This window comes from Protomyctophum parallelum (assembly GCF_964188405.1).
Source record: "Protomyctophum parallelum genome assembly, chromosome: 23".
NCBI lineage: Eukaryota > Metazoa > Chordata > Actinopteri > Myctophiformes > Myctophidae > Protomyctophum > Protomyctophum parallelum.
In genome coordinates this window covers 18325485-18348899 of record NC_139715.1, presented here as the reverse complement: position 1 = coordinate 18348899, position 23415 = coordinate 18325485, and the positions used below count along the sequence as shown (strand labels likewise).

At 46.2% G+C, this 23415-nt stretch overlaps 1 protein-coding gene across 7 annotated transcripts in view; it reads right to left on the bottom strand.

The window, feature by feature from the left end:
* LOC310854095 (muscleblind-like protein 2a) overlaps window positions 1-22518 on the bottom strand; it is an 85329-nt gene extending 62811 nt beyond the window's left edge. For all 7 annotated transcript variants that reach the window (XM_083758591.1, XM_083758594.1, XM_083758593.1 and 4 more), the window contains exon 1: window positions 21994-22518. In XM_083758591.1, the coding sequence (XP_083614717.1) occupies window positions 21994-22167 (174 nt within the window). In that variant the 5' untranslated portion in view covers window positions 22168-22518. The remainder of the gene's footprint in view (window positions 1-21993) is intronic.
* Between the last annotated feature and the right edge of the window lie 897 nt (window positions 22519-23415).

Sequence of the window (23415 nt, the reverse complement as noted above, 5' to 3'; positions counted from 1 at the left end):
GCCTAACAACGGCCAGCATTGCAGAGGTCGATGGCCTATATAGCGTCAGTGGGAGTGTGCTTGACAGTGAGTGGTAGGTAGTGTGAGAACTACACATCCCAGTAGAACGGTGGTTAGTAAGGGCACACCTTAGGAACTACAAATCCCAAGACGAGGTATAGTGGTTTAAGAATAGCCTGGCGCAGCCAGACGTCATCCACCCCTAATGCATATGCATACAGCGCAGTGGTATATTAGCATCGCAACACAAGGCTAGTTTAAGAAGAGTTGGCTTCTAGAACTACAGATCTATAGTATCTTGGTATCTTCCTCCAGTATGTCTCAACTCAGGATCTCTCTCTTCCTCTGTGTGTGTGTGTGTGTGTGTGTGTGTGTGTGTGTGTGTGTGTGTGTGTGTGTGTGTGTGTGTGTGCGTATGTGCGTGCATGCGTGCGTGCGTGCGTGTGTGTCTCTTCATCCATTTGTCAATTTAAGTAAAGGGAGGTAACCCCGTTCCAGAATCACTATGGATTAACCCACCCACATTCTGAAAAGGCGTGAGAGATTTCCAAAAATCCCAACCTTAATGCGTACACACACACACACACACACACACACAGCTCGGAGCAACGCAACAACCTTAATGCGTACACACACACACACACACACACACACACACACACACACACACACACACACACACACACACACACACACACACACACACACACACACACACACACACACACACACACACACACACACACACACACACACACACACACACACACACACACAGCTCGGAGCAACGCAACAACCTTAATGCGTACACACACACAAACACACACAGCTCGGAGCAAGGCAACAAAATAATGGTGTCACGTTTCAACCCGACAATAACAATGTGATGTTCTGGTCAGACCGGTTCTCTCAGCGGGGGGTTATTTTAAGGCTGTAGCACTACAGTAATAGTCTTCTAGTTCAACACGCGCACGCACGCACGCACGCACTCAAATACTTGTGAGGACATTGATGAATGTCTATTTTTTTGCCAAATCTACAAGCTCACTCACGCGCTGCAGAGCGAGAGGTTGTGATCTTGTGGATCTTATGTGTTCATTGTGCGATACAACAAAGTATAAACACCTAAAAACCTTGTATTGTGCTTTTAGCGACCCGTAAAATAATGCAATCGATCGATTAATCAAAACCATAACCTCTAAATGTCTACGCCTAAATGCTGCTTCTCACTATGTCTATTTATCAGATTCTACTATTGCTTGTGGGGACGTTTGGCCCTCACAAGTATATCAATGCAAGGAACACACACACACACACGCGCACACACACACACACACACACACGCGCGCACACACGCTTGCGCGTGCACACACAGATGTGGGTCAGGGCAGTGAGTGACCTAATTAGGCAGTAGAAAGTGGCAGTGAGTGCTGCGGTGCAACCGCACACTGACACTTCAACGGTGGAACACTTCAGCAGCGGAGAGGAGAGGTGTGCTCACCACGGACGACAACGCACAGCAGCAATCACAACGCCATAGTTAGTTTGATATCATCGACTGAAACCGTTACCTTTCAGGAAATGGACAGAAAGAACCCGCATTCTTTCAGATGGATCTAATGTAGTTACTGTATCATTCATAGACAAAAAAAAAGTATCTTTCCTCCAAGTTGTACTGCTTGTCAAAGGTGTATAAGTTGCAGACTTGAATCCAAGGCACTCGTTTGGTGAAAAATAATTCAAATAATTTAATGATGAGCAAGGCACAGGGCTTAAAGCAAAAAACAATCCCAAGACTGAAAATGTTTTTTTTGCAAATCTGCACTGAATGACCCCTATGAGATCCTTAAGCCCTGAAGGCAAATAAATAACAGGACCTATGCGTTTCGACCAAAAGGTCTCCGTCAGACCCTGACAGTCAGTGGAATTGCATTGGTAGAGAACAACTCAGCCATCACAAACAATGCGACAGAACATTGTTTTGACAGTTACAGTATGCATGGTGGCCCTATTGCAGACGTGAAGTCCCCATCAAAACCAGCTCTGACAGTGTGATAAAAAAAAAACCCTGCTTCCGGAAGAAAAGACAATCACGGTTCCAAATGTGATGGGAACCGATTCCCGGGTTTCCTCTATGTTGGACCCCGTTTCGGGATGCCAACCCCGGTTGACATCAACACCAGCTTGACCGCGTGTCCATACCGGCTTGTGGTGGACATTTCTGTCAAAATGCTATTGTTTCCATTAGCAGGTCTCCAACTCAGAGGGATCAAATGGAACCCGTTTGAACACTCTCAGGGTCCTTGGAAATAAAACATTTAAGAACCACTAGTACTAGTTGGACTCACAATAGAATATACCATAGTCGTAGTAAATAAGTGTTATACATATTCTGAAGAAAGCCTGGAGACTATATAATTGTCTAATTATAATAATTGGGTCTTATGATCAAAATAAGAACATCATAATGGTGTGTAAAAATAAATCACACCCATGTGAACTGAGTGGTGCAACCCCCCCCCCACCTCTCTCTCTCTCTCATTAGCAGGCAACAGTGTAGCACTATCCCTCGCTCAGTTCTGGCACAACAGCGCCCCTACTGGTACTCATTATACGTGCTCATTAACACATACATAGGTGAACACATAGGCGGACACGGACATTGCTGTTCCTTGGAGTGGTTGCACCACTCAAAAAAAGAAAATCTAAAATGTGCCTGCACGTGCAAGTCTTCGCCACAGCAACATTTTGTCCGTGCACAGACATATTGACCCCCCCCCCCCCCCCCCCCCCGCGCCGCATGCGCCGCGTGACAGCGGGTCACTCATCTGATGAGGTCATGAGACCGACCGAGCTACGTCAGCTCGCGGCTCGTCTCACTCCCTCCCCGTCTCTCCCTCTCCTTCAACTCTGTTTCCTGTGTGTGGAGAAGACCGGAGGGATGGGTGGAGGTGGAGGGATGGGTGGAGGAGGAGGAGGTGGAGGGATGGGTGGAGGAGGAGGAGGAGGTGGAGGTGGACTGGTGGTGGTGGAGGAGGTATAGGATAGTGTGTGAAATCACACGGATCAAATGAAATCTGGCAAGGTTTGAATTGGGAAGGTAGGGCCGGGGTGTGTGTGTGTGTGCAAGGAGGCCCCCGTTGAGAAGGTATGTGTGTGTGTGTGTGTGTGTGTGTGTGTGTGTGAGTGTGAGTGTCCTCAGGGCTCATCAAAGCTCTCCGCCTCCATCAAAGCGCACTGCCAACCACCACCCCCCCTCACGCACACACAAAGTTAGTTCATTGTCTCTGTGTGTGTGTGTGTGTGTGTGTGTGTGTGTGTGTGTGTGTGTGTGTGTGTGTGTGGGTGTGTACGTACGACTCCCCCCCCCCCCCCCCCGGGCGACGTGCGCCTGCCGACTCCACACACACACACACACACACACACACGTACGTCCATACACATTCCCTCATCCGACGTGTTTGCTCTGCCCCACAGGGGTGTGGCCCGGGTTCGAGAGGATTACGCGGTGGAATGCGGCAGAGCCGAGCCCCATCTTCTGAAACAAGAGGGCGGGGTAGAGGGGGGAGGGGGGGGGGGGGTGAGGGGTAAGGTCATGTTCACCGGAGGCTCCAACTCCTCCTCACACCACACCACCCGAAAGCTGGGAAGTGTTTAAAAAAGAAATGTAGTTGAAAAAAAAATCTTCTTTTCCATCTCACCCTGTCCCTCTGCCCCCTCTTCTCTCACACCAACTGACGTTACGTCATGTCCTCTTTCACTACATCCATAAATCTTCTCTTTGGTCTTCCTCTATAGGCCTCCTGCCTGGCAGTTCCAACCTCAACATCCTTCTACCGATATGCACTATCCCTCCTCCGTACGTGTCCAAACCATCTCAGTCTGGCCTCTCTGGCTTTCTCTCCAAAACATCGGACATCCGCTGTCCCTCTGATGTACTCGTTCCTGATCCTATCCATCCTCGTTACTCCCAGGGAGAACCTCAACATTTTAGTCTCAGTAGTTGAAAAGAAAAGTATGACATCTTCAAAAGAAACGGTAATATATTATAGTGGTTCTCAAAGTGGGGTATAGTCTTATGTATAGCCAGACAACTATACACCTCGCAAAATCTGAGTAATCCGTTTGTCATTTCCATTCCTCGCATAATATTGAACCAGTTTAGAGTGTTTCCACTGAAAATGAATCAGTTCAGAACTCTTAACCCATTAAAAAAAAGTATTCTGAATTCAAAGATTTGTGCCGCATTTTTACGAAAAAAAATAAATAGCAGACCTACGAGCTTGTAGCTCTATGAGCTTGTAGATCTGCTATTTTTCAATAGCTAAAGTATAACATAATGCTTAGTTAAAACACCAAAAGGGGTTCCCGTCCAGAATGGGTTAAAGTTGTTTCGGAAGTCACTGGAACCAATGAACGGCCGCCGGTTCTGTGAAAGCAACAAGGGTTCGTATAGATCTAGAACGGAACCCGGTTCTATAGAACCAAAGTTATTTAGGTGGAAAAGGAGCCTGAGAGTGGTTCCACTTCAGAGAGTGGTTCCACTTCCACTCTCTGACTCTGCAGAACCAAATGAGGTTCTGGCTTTCGGGGAGGAGGCTTACCAATCCTCGCTGGCTTCTGATAACTGGTTTAAAGTCGTCCTCCGTGCCCAGCTGGACCCGTCGCAGGCACCCTGCCTGCCTTTGCGACTCGTCTGCAACACAACTCGCCTTTCCTCTCCTCCTCGTTCTGGTTTTTTGAGTGGTGCAACCACTCCTACAACCAGCAATGTCCGTGTTCACCTACGTGTTGGTTCACGAGCACCAGTATGAGTACCAGTAGGGGCGCTGTTGTGCCATGCAGAAACAGAGAGAGAGGGGAGTTGCACTACTCGGTTCACACGGGTGTGATTTTTTTCTCTCTTTTCTCAACCCTTATTCCCACGCAGCCGGTTGTCGCTGCCGTGGGGAGGAAAAACCTAGTATGTCGCCAGCCGTTCCTTTTTTTTTTTTTTAAGAAACTGGAAAAACTATGTTGGGATTAAGATGTTGTTACCGAGCGGGAGCGCAAACCTGGCCGCCCACGCGCACGCACACACACACACACACACATACACACACACGCACACACACGCACACACACGCACACACACACCTGAAAGAGAGCTAGTTCCCAGTGTTTTTACCACATTCTCTCTCTCTCTCCCTCTCACCGTGCGACGAGCTGAAACGTGATACGGCTGGGACGCGGTCAACCCACGGAGAGAGACAGTGAGTGAGAGAGAGAGAGAGAGAGAGAGAGAGAGAGAGAGAGAGAGAGAGAGAGAGAGGGGGGGGGGGAGCGAGAGGGGGAGAGAGAGAGAGAGAGAGAGAGAGAGAGAGAGAGGGGGAGAGAGAGAGAGAGAGACCAGTGGTGGTGAAATTACTTTTTTGGTGCATTGTCTTTAATATGCAAGAACTATAGTGTTCAGATGTTCAGCATGCATGTTGCAGACAGCTATTCTTGAGAGAGTATAGGCTTTGCAGCATGATGGCATTTTTTTCTCTCATAAATCATCATGAAATCCTCCACTATTGTTTTTCCCCTGGATCATCTCGTATGCATCCTTTTGTTGTAGTTCCACAGACAACTCTAGCTATGTTGCGTTTCGACGCGATAAACCTAACACAACCTGTTGGAAAACGCCACTGGTGTTCATTAGCCGTTTTCTGTGAACGCCGGTCCTCGCAGACTATGGGATCCGTAGTCGTGGTTGCAGCACTCCCATGGCCTGGATGGACGGTGGGAGGAAATAATGCGTATATGGGACTATACTGTTATATTGTCATTCAAATATTGGTGTTTTGCCAGTTTTTCGGAGGGGCCCCGCTTACAATATCCTCCCAGAGACCCCCAGGAAGAGTAGCTACTGCATACAGTTGCAGTAGCTAACGGGGGGTCCAAATAAACAATAACCAAACCATAAATGTCCCCGCCAGCGGGAAATGCTGTGGTCAAAGAAAGCCTTCAAATACCGTGACGTAGCCTCCATTAACAGAGCCATCCGTCGCGGGACGACTAAATGGTCCGACTCTGTGACATCCAATCCTAAATGTGACTCTGTAAGCAGTGTGTGTGGGGAGTCGGGACACAGAAATCACCTAGTCAGCAGACCAGTGGGGACAGACAGGGACACAGAGTGCCAGAGAGAACCAGCTGGAAAGAAGAGAGGAATTATATATATATTAAAAAAAAGGCGGAGAACAGACAAAAGGCCATTGTGACGGTCACGGCTATAGTGTGACGCCCTCACATGATTTATTCTGTCCAGACAGACAGACAGACGGATGGACGGACGACCTCAGACGTTCCATAAAGACGAGACATGCCTCTCTTTTTGCAAAGGTAACAAGCAGTGCTGCCTACAGTTCTACGAAAACAAGCCCAAAGGAAGCGACTTGGTTGCATGATCGCACGCACGCATGCACAGTGTGGCACAAAGTGACGTACTGTGCGCTTGTACAGTATATATATATATATATATATACAGTATATATATGCTATTTTTTGAATTGCCAAAGCACAGATGCTTTCAGTTGCAATGGGTCAATATAGCATCAGGATCAGATGAGCCACTTTATCCGCAAGGACATCGGCTATTTAATCGGCAGGTCCTAATGGTTAACTACAAGCTTCTGCTGTTTTCGAAAAAGAAAAAGTAAGGACAAATACTAATTAATTTGGGGGTCCTTGACATGAAAATGTTTGAGAATCACCGGTTCAAACATCAGGACACACAGGTCCAAATAGGCAACTATACACGAGGCCAAGAAACCGTGACAAAACCCAAAGTGGTTCTTAATAAAAAAGCGGATATGGCAGCCGGCAGGCAGGCAGGCAGTGGCACCAAATCACAGTAGTGGCGTCACAGGGACCTGCGATAAATGCCACTGTCCCTGTGCGTAATTGTCACAGGAAGGAAAGTCATGAGGAAGGCGTGCTCACACTAGTGATAACTCTAAACACACTGACTTGGCTGTCTGCACAGCCATTAGACAAACTCACTAGTGATAACTCTAAACACACTGACTTGGCTGTCTGCACGGCCATTAGACAAACTCACTAGTGATAACTCTAACACACTGACTTGGCTGTCTGCACGGACATTAGACAAACTCACTAGTGATAACTCTAAACACACTGACTTGGCTGTCTGCACGGACATTAGACAAACTCACTAGTGATAACTCTAACACACTGACTTGGCTGTCTGCACGGCCATTAGACAAACTCACTAGTGATAACTCTAACACACTGACTTGGCTGTCAGGGACATTAGACAAACTCAACAGACATCATATGGCAATGTCACAAGCATAAAAATAGCTCGATCTCCAAGCTTACCTATTTCCTTATATCATTAGTTACTATAATTAAAGTGAGGTCCAGGGACACCCAGGGGCCCTTGAGGGAGTTCCTGAGGGTCCCCAGCTAAATGATACATAGTTAGGAACCTAATGGACGCTTATGGTAGATTACTTTTGTCATCTTAATTTAATTTAATTTTAGATGGCGGTCAGCCACAAGCTCAGCCAATAAAAAAAATATACTGGTTCTGTTCCGAATTTAGTGTCGTATCCTGTCTTTCCACAAAAGAATAGAAAATGCTCGACAGTGGGCTCGATAAGAACCCGGCTCGATAAGCCTGATCGATAAGGTGCTCGTTTTATCAATAAAAATATACGAGCTCAATCCGAATTTCCAGGCATGCGTGGCGTGACACCAGCATGCCATGAAATGTAAATCAGCCAAAAAGCATAACTTTTCATGAATTAAACCAAAATTATGATTTTTTTCAGTAACTTCATCAAGAAATAAAATAAAAATCTAAGAAATTCCATAAATTAGAACAAAATAAGTAGTGAAAATAGCCGAACTACAAGCTCACAACGCGGCACAAAGCGACGCATTGTGAGCTTGTAGATCTGCTAGTGTCACTAGTTTGGGTCCACGTGACCGTCTAATGCATTCTTGGGCCACGGCCTGGAAACACATGGCCTAGCTGACTACAGCTGGAAGCCGCACGCTCCGTGAACGTGTAGTTTGTACTGCAAAAGCGTTGGGGCGGCAAAAAATAAAAAAGATCAAAGCGCTCCTTGTCATTTTAGCATAGACTTCTAAACCAAAAACAACATCCCTGAGACCTGCTTTGACAAAACCCCCACTGGCTCCCCGAACTTGATGTGAATGCATTTTTCTTTTTTTCTTTCTTGTAAAGCACGTCAGATCGAAAAGGACGTCACAGTATGGTCTTTTTTTGTGCTATTCAGAGAGACAGGTAATTGTAGCATGGATGCATCGTTCCTGAAACCCCCTCGGGGATATGGGGGTGAGGGGGGGGGGGCTGTGGCTACAAAAAGCTAGGGAAGAAATGCTGAGGGCGGCATTATAGAGGCTGGACGACACTTGCTGCCAGTGTTGCCATGTCTGCATAATATGTAAGCGGTGGTTGCTCAGGTGTTTTTGAGGGGTGCTAGCCCCTCCTATATGCCCAGCTTTCCGGGTTTGCATTGAAACATTGAAGACAAAAGTGAAGACGGAAAAGTGAGAAATATTAGAAAATAGTCTACAAGCTCACAGCTTGTAATTTGTCTATTTAACCCATTTAGACCCGAGTTAAAAACATTCACTTTGAAAGAATATATATTCAAAGATTTGCGCCACATTTTTATGTAGCGCGCCACTCGGTGGTGCTATGAGCTTTTAGATCTGCTATTTTTCAATAGCTAAATTATAACATAATGTTTAAAACACCAAAAGGGTTTCCTGTAGGTGTGCTCATGCGTTGGTAAGTAGCTTCTTTTGGGCTCGTTTTCATATACCTGGTTGCTTATTCCTCCCACAGAGTCTGGCAACGCCGCATCGCTTGCCGCATCGGGTTACATTTTGACAAGAAGAGAGAGCCATCATGGAGGGCAGGCGGTGACAGCAGTCGTTTCTCACCTTGGGGTTTAGACTCCATGCAAAGCGCGGGCCCAGCGGAAAAATGCAAAGCCAGCAGCATTTTGGCCTCTGAGGGTCCTATTTTATTTTCTGCCGGACACTCCTCTCTGCGTAACATAACACAGAAGACTGCTTATGTGATCCCATCCCCCTACTAACCCAACCCCTCAAGTGGCAAGTAAAGTACATTTACTACTCAAGTACTGTACTCGATTACAATCTTGAGGTACTTTTTGGGGTACTTAAGTACAGTCATTCGAGTACCTGTACTTTACTTTACTTTACTTTCCGTCACTGACTGTGTCAACCATGGCCTTATACCATCGGGCACTCTGATCAGTTGACAGAGAGAGAGAGATGGGGAGGGGGAAGAGAGAGAGAGAGAGAGAGAGAGAGAGAGAGAGAGAGAGAGAGCTCAAAGACCCACTTGTTCTCTGGGTGCTGTCCGTAATGGGAAAAGCACACATCGAAAGATTTTAACACTTTCCATTTCAAAGCTATACAGGTCAGTGTTGATTTCGATGACGGAACATGTTCGTCGACTACCTATTTTCACAGGCGAAAACTAAATAAAAACTAAGCTCGACTAAAACTTAATATATTGACAAATTCCGTCCACAAATAAAAACTATACTAAAATAGACTAGTGGAGAAGAGATTCAGTAGGACTAAAAGACAAGTAATTTTATGTTTGGTTGCACTCTGAACATCTACAAGCTCGCAACGTGTTCTGAGCTTGTAGACCGTTTATTTTCAGCATGTAAAAGTGTAAAATCTGCAATTACAGCACCACCATGGCTGCCAAAATACATTTATGTCAAATCCTGCTATTCTCTCCAAGTCTACGGCACTGTCCGTGGGTCTTGAACAAAACCGCCATGTTCTGTCCCAATGTCTGACTTCATCATGCATGTCGTTTGCAATATTAACGCTTCTAAAGAGGGCTATATCAGACTTATTAGCGCGAGGTATAGTAATGGGACATTTCACCTCCCGGTTTTTTTTTTGGGGGGGGGGGGGGAATGGAAGGCAGGGATTTTCAGAGTAATATCGCCATCATCTGCTTGGCACTCTATAGCGCCTTTAATTCAGAAAAACTCCCCGGCATGAAAAGTGTTAGAACTCTTACGCCGTGTTAACCCATTATGTTATAATTTAGCTATTGAAAAATAGCAGATCTACAATCTCATAGCGCGCCACCGAGTGGCGTGCCAAGAGCTTGTAGGTCTGCTATTTTTGAAAAATCGTGAAAATGTGGCACAAATCTTTGCCACATTACTTTTTGTTGACGTCAGGTCTAAATGGGTTAAATACTATAGATCTCAACCTCACAGCGAGAGGAGGTTCTCCGCCGTTGCCAGCCAGCCGCTCGGCTCGGCGAGGTTTGCGGCGGTTTGAACTTTGCTAAGTGTTCATTATTTAGACGCCGGGGCGCAGCAATTTGCAGCTGCTGCTGGCTGGTTGCTCAGCCCGCCCCCACAAGTCATTATTATGCCTGTGCGATGTTTACGCAGCACAATTCCACCGTGAGTCAGCAGCAGCACCTCCACCACCGCCGCCACAAACTGTGCGTGCGTGTGTGTGTGTGCGCGTGTGCTCTGCTGCACAATGCGCTGCATGCGCCGTCTGCGAGGTGTCCTCTGCTGTTGGGCCAACCTCGGGGGAAATAAAATGACTTCACACTAAAGCAAGTTCTATAGTGTAGTGGTGGGTGTATAACGCACTGTACTGTGCTGGTGCTGCCATTTAAATGAGCCCCGGGTTAACGAGACGGAAGAGTAATTACTTTATTTGGGTAATAAGTAAGCCTTTCTGCCAGGCCATGTACGTACGTGGCCCTTAGGGCAGGGGCCTATCGCTCTCGTTTCCAGTGGTGGAAAAAGTACTCAAATTTTTTCACTTAAGTGGTGAAAGTAGCAATACTGTAATGTAGAGAAATACTGTTAAACGTGAAAGTCCACAATTCTAAATGCATTATGCAGAATGTCCCATTTTAAGTTTTTCAAATGTTTAAAAAAACCTTTTGGAAATAGCAGATCTACAAGCTCACAATCGGCTATTTTCCAAATGGCCGAAATGTATTAAAGTGGTTACACGTATACGTTTTGTAATGATAATGAAAATCTACAGAGTAACTAGTAAACTAAAGTTTTCAAATAAATGTAGTGGAGTAGAAGTATTGGAAATTTGAAATACTCAAGTAAACTACTAACACCTCAAGTACCGCACGTGTACTTGACTGCAGTACTAAGTAAGTATATACTTAGTTACTTTCCACCACTGCCACATTTGACCCTGGGTCTCCTGTGAAAGTGTTTTTTACCATTGAACTAATAGGGCATGCCTGCTTGCTCAGCTGAGAAATAGTCAGATAGTTTTGACCCTGGGGTCAAAGGTCAAAATTCCAGCCAAACCAGAAACAGGACGTGTCAAAGGTCATGTCCAACCTAGACACACGATCTAAATGTCTCAATGGAATGGAATGAACTTTTTAGATAACCAAGTATTTCAATCATGTAGATCTTTTTTTTTCTTTCTCTTGTCTTTTGTAAATTCTATCTTCTCAATCAATGTTTTTTTTTATTGTGTCTTATAGGTAGTGGCCTCGTATAAGCCCCTTGGGCAGTTGGGCTTCTTGCCTCCTTCTAGCACTTTCCCTTTTTATATTATTGTACATCAAATCAGTGTATGTTGAATTGTATTGTTTTTACGGGCAAATAAAATCAAACACCAAATCAAGAGCAGGGAGACCAAAAACAACCACCGGAGTCGTGCAAGTTATTGAATTAGCATACTCTACCTGGTAGAGTATGCTAATTCTAATGCTAATGCTAATAATAGAGTCTACCATACACATACAGATGGAACAAAATAAAATGTTATTCACAAACAAAGATTTACATAGCAGAGTTTTTCTGTGTTATGGGCATATAAGCGAAATTACACACATTGTATATCTGTTTTTGAGGTAATTCAACGGTTTCGACGCCAATAGCTGAGCGAACCCAGATGGAGGCTGTATTGTGAACTCCATACCACCCCATCTGGCGGAGTCAGGTTAAGCAAAAAAAGAGGTCCAACTACAGACCAAGGTCCAGTTTACCAAGTCTAGAGCAGTGGTTTTCAACCAGTGGTCCGGGGACCACCAGTAGTCCTTGAGGGGGTTCCAGGTGGTCCCCAGCTAAATGATGGAGAGTTGGTAACCAAATGGAGCATCATTTATCGTTTAATTTTACGATCTCAAGAGTTACATTATTGTTAAACACACAATTAGAGAATGTAATGTATGTTTTGGGTCTGAGAGGCTAATTCTCATTGTGACCAGATTTGACTGAGAGACTGCCATTACACAAATTCCAGCTTTTCACCAGAGGAGATTTTTTTTTAAAGAGTTTTTTAAGAGTTTAAGAGTTTATAGCACAGGCAGACTCTTCACATACTAGAGCATGTCTAAAATAAATGTCAGAGCTGAAATCAACATGTAAATATGAAATACATGCCCAAACATGTAGCTAGGTTTAATGTTAGAGACCACAGAAGTGAACCTTTCAAGCCCGTTTTCTCAACTCGCTGTTTTCTGCAAGACATTACTCTACTGTATAAGCCACATCTCTCAAAAAACGAAAATTCAAATAAATCCAATTGCAGTCTCTCAGTCAAATGTAGTCACAAATGGTGGTCCGTGACGCAAATGCTGAATAAAAAAATGGACCTTGATATGAAAAGGGTTGAAAACCACTAGTCTAGACTAGGGTTGAAGTGGTAGAACCCAATGGAAACCCCCCTTCAAGGACCCCTGGGACTTTGAGAACCCTTGCCCCGTATGGCACCTTCCGACCCAGCCCTGGGAGCGCGCCACGCCCTCCCTGGCGGAGATAACCCTATCAGGTGTTAAGAGGAGGGGTGAGGAGACCCAGGAACGTGATACGGGTGTAATGGGTGGGGGGGGGGGGGGAGATTTACCTAATGCATAATAAAAGCCTTCATTCTATCTCTCTCTCTCTCTCTCTCAGTCACAAGGGCAAGACTCCGTGAGAGAGGGGGCACGAGTTAAGAGTAACAGAGAATCCTGTATTCTCATTTAGAGATGGGGATGGAGAGAGAGAGAGAGAGGGGGGGGGGCAGGCTAGAGAGGCAGGCCATTTTCAAATTAATTTTATGGAAAACTTGTGAAATGGGACAATCTACATAATGAGTACTTTTTAAACTTTTGGTACAAATATTTTAATGCCAATAAGTTTGTTCCTTTGCTCCAAGTGCATCTTGATTTCCAGGCTTTGACTTGCAACAACACATTTTATTGTGGTATTGATATACTTTTACTTAAGTAAAAAAGAAAAAAAATCAGAGTACTTCCTTCCTTCGATGCCGCATTGAGGTCTCTAAACCCACTTCGATCGTTTCCTCGTTTCTCCACAAAGAGATCGACCGCAGAGGTTGAGTTTTTCGAGCGGCCGGCGAAAGACAGACATGCAGCAACGTAAAACGGTGGCCGCCCCAGGGATGAATGTCAGACTCAGGCCTCTCCCAAGCCCCTCAACACCCCCCCCCCCCACACACACACACACACACACACGCACACACACACACACACACTCCGCGTGGCGCAATAACTAAAATCGATGGCGAGTGGCATCAGCTGTCGGCTCATTAAGCCGCCACGGGGGTCCCTGATGCGGGCGGGCAGCTGTGGGAGACCGTCAGTCAGTCCGTGGCCGATTGCCGAGCAATAACTCAGCCGTGGCTTAACCATGAACTAAGCCCTCGTCTAGGAACACAGCTGATAGCGCCATAAATAAGGCTTGTTTTTAGCCTGTCGGATAAATAAAATGACCAGCCAGCGACCCCGGGGACAACGGGATGCATGCTATGAAGTGGCAGCGCGGGCGCCCCATCAAACTGGCTCTGTGTGTAAGTGAGGCGGGCGTTATGTCCCAACGAAGAATGATTAGTACTAGTTGTAGTTGGGAAATAGCCGGTCTAGCTCACAGCACACGGCATCATAGCCTTTTCATCCTCTATTTGCGGCAGCCACCCCACCGGCCTACTTGGGAACAATGCATGCTTGCAAGTTTACCTAGTATGCAATACCCGTTGTCATAGCACCCGTTTTAACCTTAATCTGTCTCCATATATGGAGATCTCTGTGTCTGTCTGCCTGTGTCTGAAAAGTGCAAACTGAATGGCAGGTGTGGGGTTGCCATGGCAATCAATTGGCTGAGGCAGAGGCTGGGAATTCTACAGGTGAGGGGACTTGCATGCTCATTTTATGTGATAAGGTGGTTAGTAAAAACAGAGAGATGCGTTTAGGTGAGGTTGATTCGCTTACCACCGTGGGGAAACGCCAGGTTGTAGTTTTTGGTTGGTCACCTTATCACCTAAAACTGGAGTATGAAGGCCTTTTGTGGTGGTTCTGGGCAACCGTGTATCTGACCATACATGTTTGAATAGAAAAAAATTAAATGGGGCTTAAATGGCTAGTTTTTTCCCCACATTTTTTTATAGCCTAATTATAATTTCAAAACATTTTCAAACCAAAAAGCCAAAGTTTTCATGAATTCAGAACAAATGTTTTTTTTTCTGTAATTCCATGAAGAAATCAATGAAAAATCTATGAAATTCCATACATTTAGAAAACAAATGTGTAAGTATTTGTGTTTGTGGCTTGTAGATCTGCCATTTTCACTATCCTGGTCCTGGGCAAATGTCTAATTTCGGTGAGAACCACTGTACTGAAACTTGCTGAAATGTAAAAATCGTTGCAGTCGGTCAGAAACATCTCATATCCGTATTCTAACATTGTTTGATTTATTATTTTCTTAAATCAATATCCGACTTGATCACAGTACAGCGTCACGCAAAATAAAGAGGCATCACATCCACAAGCTCCAATTTTATATCCTGTAAAGCAGGGGTTTTCAACTGAGTATGAACCAGGGACCACCACCCTGACTGAGAATCAACCTGGGGACCACCACCCTGACTGAGAATCAACCTGGGGACCACCACCCTGACTGAGAATTAACCTGGGGACCATTGTTGTGTTGGGAGGGGGGATATGGTCATGGTGTGGGGGAAAGAAATTAACCTTCCATATTAAACTCATGTTGCTGTTCATTGTAACTTATTCTATGAGTAAGCAGACACTTGCGATTGATTATGGGCACAGTTCCTTGTAATGGTGACTCAACCAGGCAATCCGGTATGGTTTCCCTTGAGATTCTAACTCACTTTTCTGTGGAAGTTCTTGACATCCGACTTCCCAGTAACTGACAACATCGATGCGTCATAATTTGTCACCAGATCATTTACTGCATTGTTTCTCAACTTTCTCTAACCCTAACCCAATACAATAAATTCAAATACGAATCTTCACTTTCCTACATTACTAAATGCATGGTCAGGGACCACATGCAACACCTTCACGGACCACCAGTGGTCCACGGACCACCTGTTGAAAACCCATGCTGTAAAGTAAACAGTTTTGGAGTTTTGGACACGTGAGGTTTCCAATGTAAATATAGCACCCGGGGGGGGGGGTCCTTCGTTTTATTTTTACTTTTTAACAGGAAACGGGGGGGTGGGGGGGGTACAACCACATACTGACGGGAGCCGCACCTTAAAAAGCTGTAAGTGGAACTCTCACGGGACGTTGCGGTAATGCAGCGCGACGCCATCGAAATAGAGTCGGGGGGCCTATTTTAACGGCATCAGTGAAGCGTTCCTCGACAACACACACGCACGCTCGCACACACACACACACGTACGGAACCCCCCCACCCCCCACCCGTGGTACCGAGTTCAACTATTCTGCGGTGATTTAAAAAATAAATAAATAATTAAACCCTTTAGCTAGCTTAAGACCCAAAAGAGACTCAAATGTCTTTGCCGAAATGAGTCGATCTACAAGCTCATACACATCAGCTATTTTTGCAAGGCAAGACATTGTGAGCTTGTAGGTCGGCTATTTTTTGGCGGAGAAATGTGGGTGTGCAGCAGCGGACAAAAGTGTTCCAAGTACAGTTGTTAACTAAAGTCCAGTATCCTCAGACTACAGGGGTGTACTGTAAATGGTTAAAAACTATGCTACCAACAAAAAAAAACCCTGAGCTTTCCTCACAGTTCCAGATTTCTTGCTCCAGTTTCTTAGTTTCTTAGGCAATTTATCATTGTCGCAGCTGTGTGCTTCCCCCCCTCTCTCTCCCCTGTTGTGCAAAAACAAAAAAAAACAAAAATCTGCGTTGCTCCTCACTGCGGATATGTCTAATTTTCGGTACGCGTGGGGCCTCGTGTCAAGCGACCTTGTTAGAAGACGGGGGGGGGGGGGGGAGGGGGGGAGACCTTGGAAAAAGAACTCCTCGAGCCAAGTCCAGAGTGCGGAACATCTGCGGAGGAAAATAAACGGAAAAAGAAAGGCCTTCATAAACGAATCGGCGCTGTGTCGAGTGGAAACCTCAAAAACGGTTACTTCTTCTCAGGGAATGAATGTGGATCTAGTGTAGCTCTTATTTAGTCACAAGCTCTTGTTAATGCTTTTGGATTGATTTAATATTCATAAAACCTTAAACCACAGACCACTTTCCCATTCTTTATTTTATTTTTTATATAAATAAATGAAGTTCCAGATATACAAGTTCACAAGGCGTCACACGGCGACACATGTTGAGCTTGTAGCAGGGGCATTTTTGTATGATGAAGTAGGCCATACGTTGGGCAACTGGCAGGTTAATTTTGGAATACTGATATATTATTGATTTCAGCTGTTACAAATCCAAACATGCAAACATGACCCGCTTTAATTACTTCAGTTTAAATTAGTAGCTTAATGAGTAGTAGTATTAAAAAGAATGTTATTGTCTTTTTTATGTCCAATGAATTTGTATTTAAAGTTAACATAACTATAATTAAAGGAATTACTTTTCAGGATTCCAATTAATAAATATCGAAAAGCAATTCAGGATTTCAATTCAAATAATGAACGCGTCGCACTGTGACACGTTTTGAGCTTGTAGATCGGCTATTTTTGCTACGACAGTAATATGCAATGTGGCCCCTCTGGAGTGAGTGTGGAAATATAGTGGCCCTCTCCATCTTCACAGTTGCCCATCCCTGAAGTAGGCCATTCCTTCACTGAAAAGTTGAAATATGGAGATAAAAGGTTTCCGCCGCAACTGCAATGACATAATCCTCCCATATAAAAGGCTATAAAAGGGCATACAGCAGGACAGGCGTACTGTACAAGGAGATATGAAACTGATAGTTTTGTGCTCACCCTCCCGTCTGCCGTCCTTACTGAAGGAACTACAGCAGTCATGGTTTTCAACCCGTTATTTATTCGGCATTTGAGCCACGGACAACCATTCGATGAGATTTAGCCTCTCAGACACAAACCTGTCACCATTAGGAGAGATAACCAGGCAAACATTGATCAAAATGACAATTCTTCTATATTCTCTAATTGTTTGCAGAAGTAATGCAGATGTTTAACAATAATTTTACTCTTGAGAGCGTAAAATGTTTTCATTGTTACACTCTCAAGAGTTAATGGTCTATAAGGGTCCATTTGGTAACCAACTGTTCTGTCATTTAGCAAGGGACCACCTGGAACCCCCTCAAGGACCACTGGTGGTCCCCGGACCACTGGTTGAAAACCACCGAACTACAGTATTCACTAAAGAACAACTTAACAGGTGAATTAGGACGGCAACTATCGACCATCTTCTCATTGATTATCCAGTTCATTACCGTTTCTGATTCTTCGAATAACAGGGAAGGATGAAGAGCCTTCCAAGGTCAAAACATGTTGGCAGTTGCCTTTAAAAAAAAGAAAAGAATGAAGGCTGTTCATTTTTGTTTCTTGTTTTCTTTTTACTTCTGAGTTATCGTTAAAGTCCAAAACGGTCCCAAGCCCTCGAAATAATCTACAGCTATAATCTTGTAACATTCAGGGTTACCCATTTTGGGCGGGAACCCCTTTTGGTGTTAGCATTATGTTATGCTTTAGCTATTGAAGAATAGTAGATCTACCATAGCACCTATTTTTTTTTAAATCGAAGAACCACTGACATAGAAACATAGCTTTTTCAGAAAACTGTCAAAATGGGTTAAGGGCTGCCGTGCAAACTGACACACACACACACACACACAACTCTGCAGACCGTATTTGATTGATTTGGCTTCCCATGTGGTTTTGTTGGTAATGTTTCTGTGTAACAGCTGATGACGAGCGTCCAGGAATAGAAGCCGTTGGCTACGAGTCGAAGTGTTAAGATCATGTTTTGGCCTGCCGCGGCAGCGCATGGCGGACATGGCGCGGTAACGTTAGACCTGAGCATATAAAAACAAAGCGCTTAAAGTATACACGAGCATAGATGCGCGCACACACACATGCATGCATGCACACACACACGCACGCTTGTATTACTATACTTGTTAGGATACATTTTAGGATGACAATTTAAGGGTTTCCATTTCTACACATTTTACATACTTTAATCCTAAACCTGAATATAGCTCACAGCGGCATTTTTTTCCCGGTGCACGACCCCAACACGCAACCAGGTATGAATCCGGCATAATACTAACCCCTAATTTCTAAATTCCTAATCATAACCAGAAACGTTTTTAAGCACAATTGTAAAAATCGTTACCAGAAAAAAAACCATTTCTCATGTTGAAAATGTTCCTCAAATTCTACTATCTACATTGGGCCCTCACAAGTACACGCGCACACACGCACACGCACACACACACACACACGCACACGCACACACACACACACACACACACACTGGTGGCAGAGAACCTGACAGGAGAGCTGTTTGGCTTTTAGCTCCAATAGGTCAGGCTGTCTTGGCTGAGTGCAGCATTAGCATCCGAGACCTGAGACCACACGCTAATTTGAGCGGACAGCCTACACCCGGCCCCCATTAGCACCCGCTGGGCGCTGACCTTTCCGTCTACGTCACATGTAGTGTTTGATAGTAGTGTTCTCTCACCCCCTTCTCTCTCCGCTCCCTCCATTGGCTCCCGGGTTGTTGCCCGCACAAAACACGGATGCTGGCCTACAAAGCAACCAAAAGGTATGGCACCACCAGATCTCCTTCAAAGTCTGATCCAACCCTACAACCATCCCCCCCCCCCCCCCCCCCCCCCCCCCCCCGTGACAGTGATCCACGCGTCCAAGACTCTTCTCCCTTCTGGCTCCAAAACTGTGGCCATGAACTTCCCATTGCCAACTGCAGACTGACTCCCAATATTCCGCCACAGTCTGAAAATTCACCTCATCAGACTCTATTTTAGGCCGTACCGTAGCACCTCGACGAACCTTACGGTTAAGCGTATGTAATTTAGATTACATACGTTAGCACATTATGTAGACATAGCACTCTATAGTGTATACTCGTAGTTTCAATGTACAGATATTCTACTGGTAGACGGATGCTAGGTTCTTAGCTTGCTTATGATCCTAGATGTATTTGATGTATTTCCATGTGTTGTTCTTGCTAGATGTAATTTGCTCTGGGTTAATAGCACTGCTAATGCCTAAATTGTATATCGCTGTGTGCTGCCTCATCGTCAAGCGAGTAATATTGTACTTAATGTGGAAAGAAATGTAAAAAGATAATTAAAAATATATATATAGCCTATAGTGTTTCAGCTACAATATAAAACCAGGCTCTGGGACGCCATTTTCACTTTCACTTTTTTTTCACCCCATCGCCTTCAGGACAATGGAAGCCCAGTCCGGCCATGTGTTGTGCAACGGTTTCAAACTGCAAACGTGGCTCGGCGAGAAAATGGGGGAGGAAAACGGCAAAGTAAAAGAAATTGGTTGGATTGTACAACTGTGATGAATAAAATCCAGTCCAATTAGCAGACTGAATAATAAAAGTACAGGGAGTTCTGGAGTCACATTTCATAGAACAATTATGAGCCGCTGCTTCCAGGAATGCAGATTAATAAGAGAGTGAGAGATAAGAATATGAACAATGTAGGGCCTATTTTATACTTGATCATACAATGGTGCTTGTATTCTTATATTTTATACTAGATCATACAATGGTGCTTGTATTCTTATATTTCCTCAAGAAGAAGGAGAATGTTCTGTCGTAAATGAACACAAGTAGCCTTGCCGAGACATGAGGCCCACAGGTCAAGAGCCTAACTCCTGTTTCTGTAGCCATGAGGCCCACAGGTCAGGAGCCTAACTCCTGTTTCTGTAGCCATGAGGCCCACAGGTCAGGAGCCTAACTCCTGTTTCTGTAGCCATGAGGCCCACAGGTCAAGAGCCTAACTCCTGTTTCTGTAGCCATGAGGCCCACAGGTCAGGAGCCTAACTCCTGTTTCTGTAGCCATGAGGCCCACAGGTCAAGAGCCTAACTCCTGTTTCTGTAGCCATGAGGCCCACAGGTCAGGAGCCTAACTCCTGTTTCTGTAGCCATGAGGCCCACAGGTCAGGAGCCTAACTCCTGTTTCTGTAGCCATGAGGCCCACAGGTCAGGAGCCTAACTCCTGTTTCTGTAGCCATGAGGCCCACAGGTCAGGAGCCTAACTCCTGTTTCTGTAGCCATGAGGCCCACAGGTCAGGACCCTAACTCCTGTTTCTGTAGCCATGAGGCCCACAGGTCAGGAGCCTAACTCCTGTTTCTGTAGCCATGAGGCCCACAGGTCAGGAGCCTATCTCCTGTTTCTGTAGCCATGAGGCGGCAGGCCCACAGGTCAGGAGCCTAACTCCTGTTTCTGTAGCCATGAGGCCCACAGGTCAGGAGCCTAACTCCTGTTTCTGTAGCCATGAGGCCCACAGGTCAGGAGCCTAACTCCTGTTTCTGTAGCCATGAGGCCCACAGGTCAGGAGCCTATCTCCTGTTTCTGTAGCCATGAGGCCCATAGGTCAGGAGCCTAACTCCTGTTTCTGTAGCCATGAGGCCCACAGGTCAGGAGCCTAACTCCTGTTTCTGTAGCCATGAGGCCCATAGGTCAGGAGCGTAACTCCTGTTTCTGTAGCCATGAGGCCCACAGGTCAGGAGCCTAACTCTTGTTTCTGTAGCCATGAGGCACATAGGTCAGGAGCCTAACTCCTGTTTCTGTAGCCATGAGGCCCACAGGTCAGGAGCCTAACTCCTGTTTCTGTAGCCATGAGGCCCATAGGTCAGGAGCGTAACTCCTGTTTCTGTAGCCATGAGGCCCACAGGTCAGGAGCCTAACTCTTGTTTCTGTAGCCATGAGGCACATAGGTCAGGAGCCTAACTCCTGTTTCTGTAGCCATGAGGCCCATATGTCAGGAGCCTAACTCCTGTTTCTGTAGCGTGAGGCAGCTTGATGTAAAAGGACAACCCCTGGACATGACGTACAAGTACATGTACATCTGCTGGACATGACGCTAGTATGTCGCAGGCACTTACCCCAATCAAACCCTTGATGCTGAGTGCCAAGCAGGGAGGTACAGGGTCCCCCAGTCTTTGGTATGGTAGGGATCGAACCCTGACCTCCCCGTCTCAGGGCGGACACTCTAACCATCTGGTTATGGACACAACATAATGGAAGGATACAGAGCCAGAACCGCAACCACAACATTGTATCGTACAGTATGTATATGTATTGTATCTTACATGATGAATTGAGGAAAACGGACCACAATGGAAAGAAGCCCCCCGAGGCTTTCCAATGCATGTCCTTTCAGCATAACGTTTGACTGTACATACTTGGATTTATTTAACAATCTTGTTAATAAAGAATTCAATCAATCAATTTCACCTTCACTTTACCCTTGGTGTCTCTTCCTCTTTATTTGTCACGGCAAGAGCCAGCTATGAAAAATCACACCTGTGTGAAGTGAGGGGCGCTCTTATCATACATCATCATACATCATCTCATTCCAGCCGATCAGACCACCAAAGTCAGCCCCGGTCAAAAACGGGCTCTCGTTCGGGATCACGCACAATCATTCAAGTCAACCCATCCAGTCAGTCAGTCAACCAGTCAGTCGAGCCCCGCCCACGGCGGCGGCGGGCCATCCAATCAGCTCACCTTCAGGGAGTCGAAGCAGGCGATGACGCGGCCGTTCTCCACCGGGCAGCTCTTGGGCGGGTGGGCGAACTTGCACTCGTCGTCGCTGCGCGAGCACGTGCCCCGCTGGAACTGCCGGCACACCTCCAGCGTCAGCCACTTGGTGTCCCGTATGGACGCCATGCTCAGGGCCATGCCGCCGTCGTCGGGGGGGTGGTGGGGGGGGCCGGCTTCCTCCAACGAGCGTTTCAGGTTGATTAACGGGGGTGGGGTTGGCTAAAACCGATGGTACATGTACCTAAAAATAAAACGTCGGGGTCCTGGGGGGTGGGGGGTTGGTGAGGGGTCAGCGGGAATGAAGTCTAGTCCGTGCGGCTAGGGTTCAACGCCGGCGGTAATGGACTGTGCAAAAAAATCACCCCCCCCCCCTGTTGTGGCGAGCATGGGAGAAGAACGCCGTTTTTCACGGAGACTGTCGATCAGAAAGGGGACGACCATCAATCACTCAGTCCCGGGTGTGTGTGTGTGTGCGGCACTCCGGCCAAGGAAAAAACTGAGAGGGCATGCTCAGATACAGAGAGAGAGAAAGAGCGAGAGAGACAGAGAGAGAGGGGGAGGGGGGGGGGGGAGCGAGCCTTGGTTGTTATGCGATGTCCCCAAAATGTCCTTTCCTTCCCTTGACTGATGATATCTGACTAAAAAGGAGGGTGACGAACGGGGGAGGGGAAGGGGGCGGGGGAGGAAGTGGCGCTATTTTTGAGGCGCACGTGGCACGGTTCGGGGACATGCAGGGAAAAGCAACACACGGGCAGGGGGTGGGGGTGGGGGGGGGGAGGGGTTGGTAGGGTACCCGCGCTATCAATTAAGACGTATGCCCACCACACACACACACACACACCTGGTCTCGTTTCAGTGAGCGTCTGCACTGTTTTAGAAGACAGTGGAGTGTTGGGTCTTGGTTGTTTGGGAACGTTGTCGAGACCAGGTGAACGCAACGGAACGAGTCCAGAGAGACAGATGGGGGGGGGGGGTATGGGGAGGGGGCGGGGTCGATGGCGGCCCCCCGGGGCTATCGCTTTCAAGAAGGAAGGAAGCAGGGGTTTGACCGGAGCTTTAGTAGCGGCCACGTCCGGGTCCAGGAAGCTTCACACGGGGTCTGCCGTCTGACAAGGCACTTTCTGTCACCGATCTGGGTGTGTGTGTGAGAGAGAGAGAGAGAGAGAGAGAGAGAGAGAGAGAGAGAGAGAGAGAGAGGAGAGGGGGAGAGAGAGGGTGGGGTAGGGAGAGAGAGACAAAGAAGCATGTTATTTAAAAAGGTTCAACAAACGATAATCCTGCAAAAATGGTCTACTCTACTGGATTCAGTGTGTGTGTAACGATAATCCTGCAAAAATGGTCTACTCTACTGGATTCAGTGTGTGTGTGTGTGTGTGTGTGTGTGTG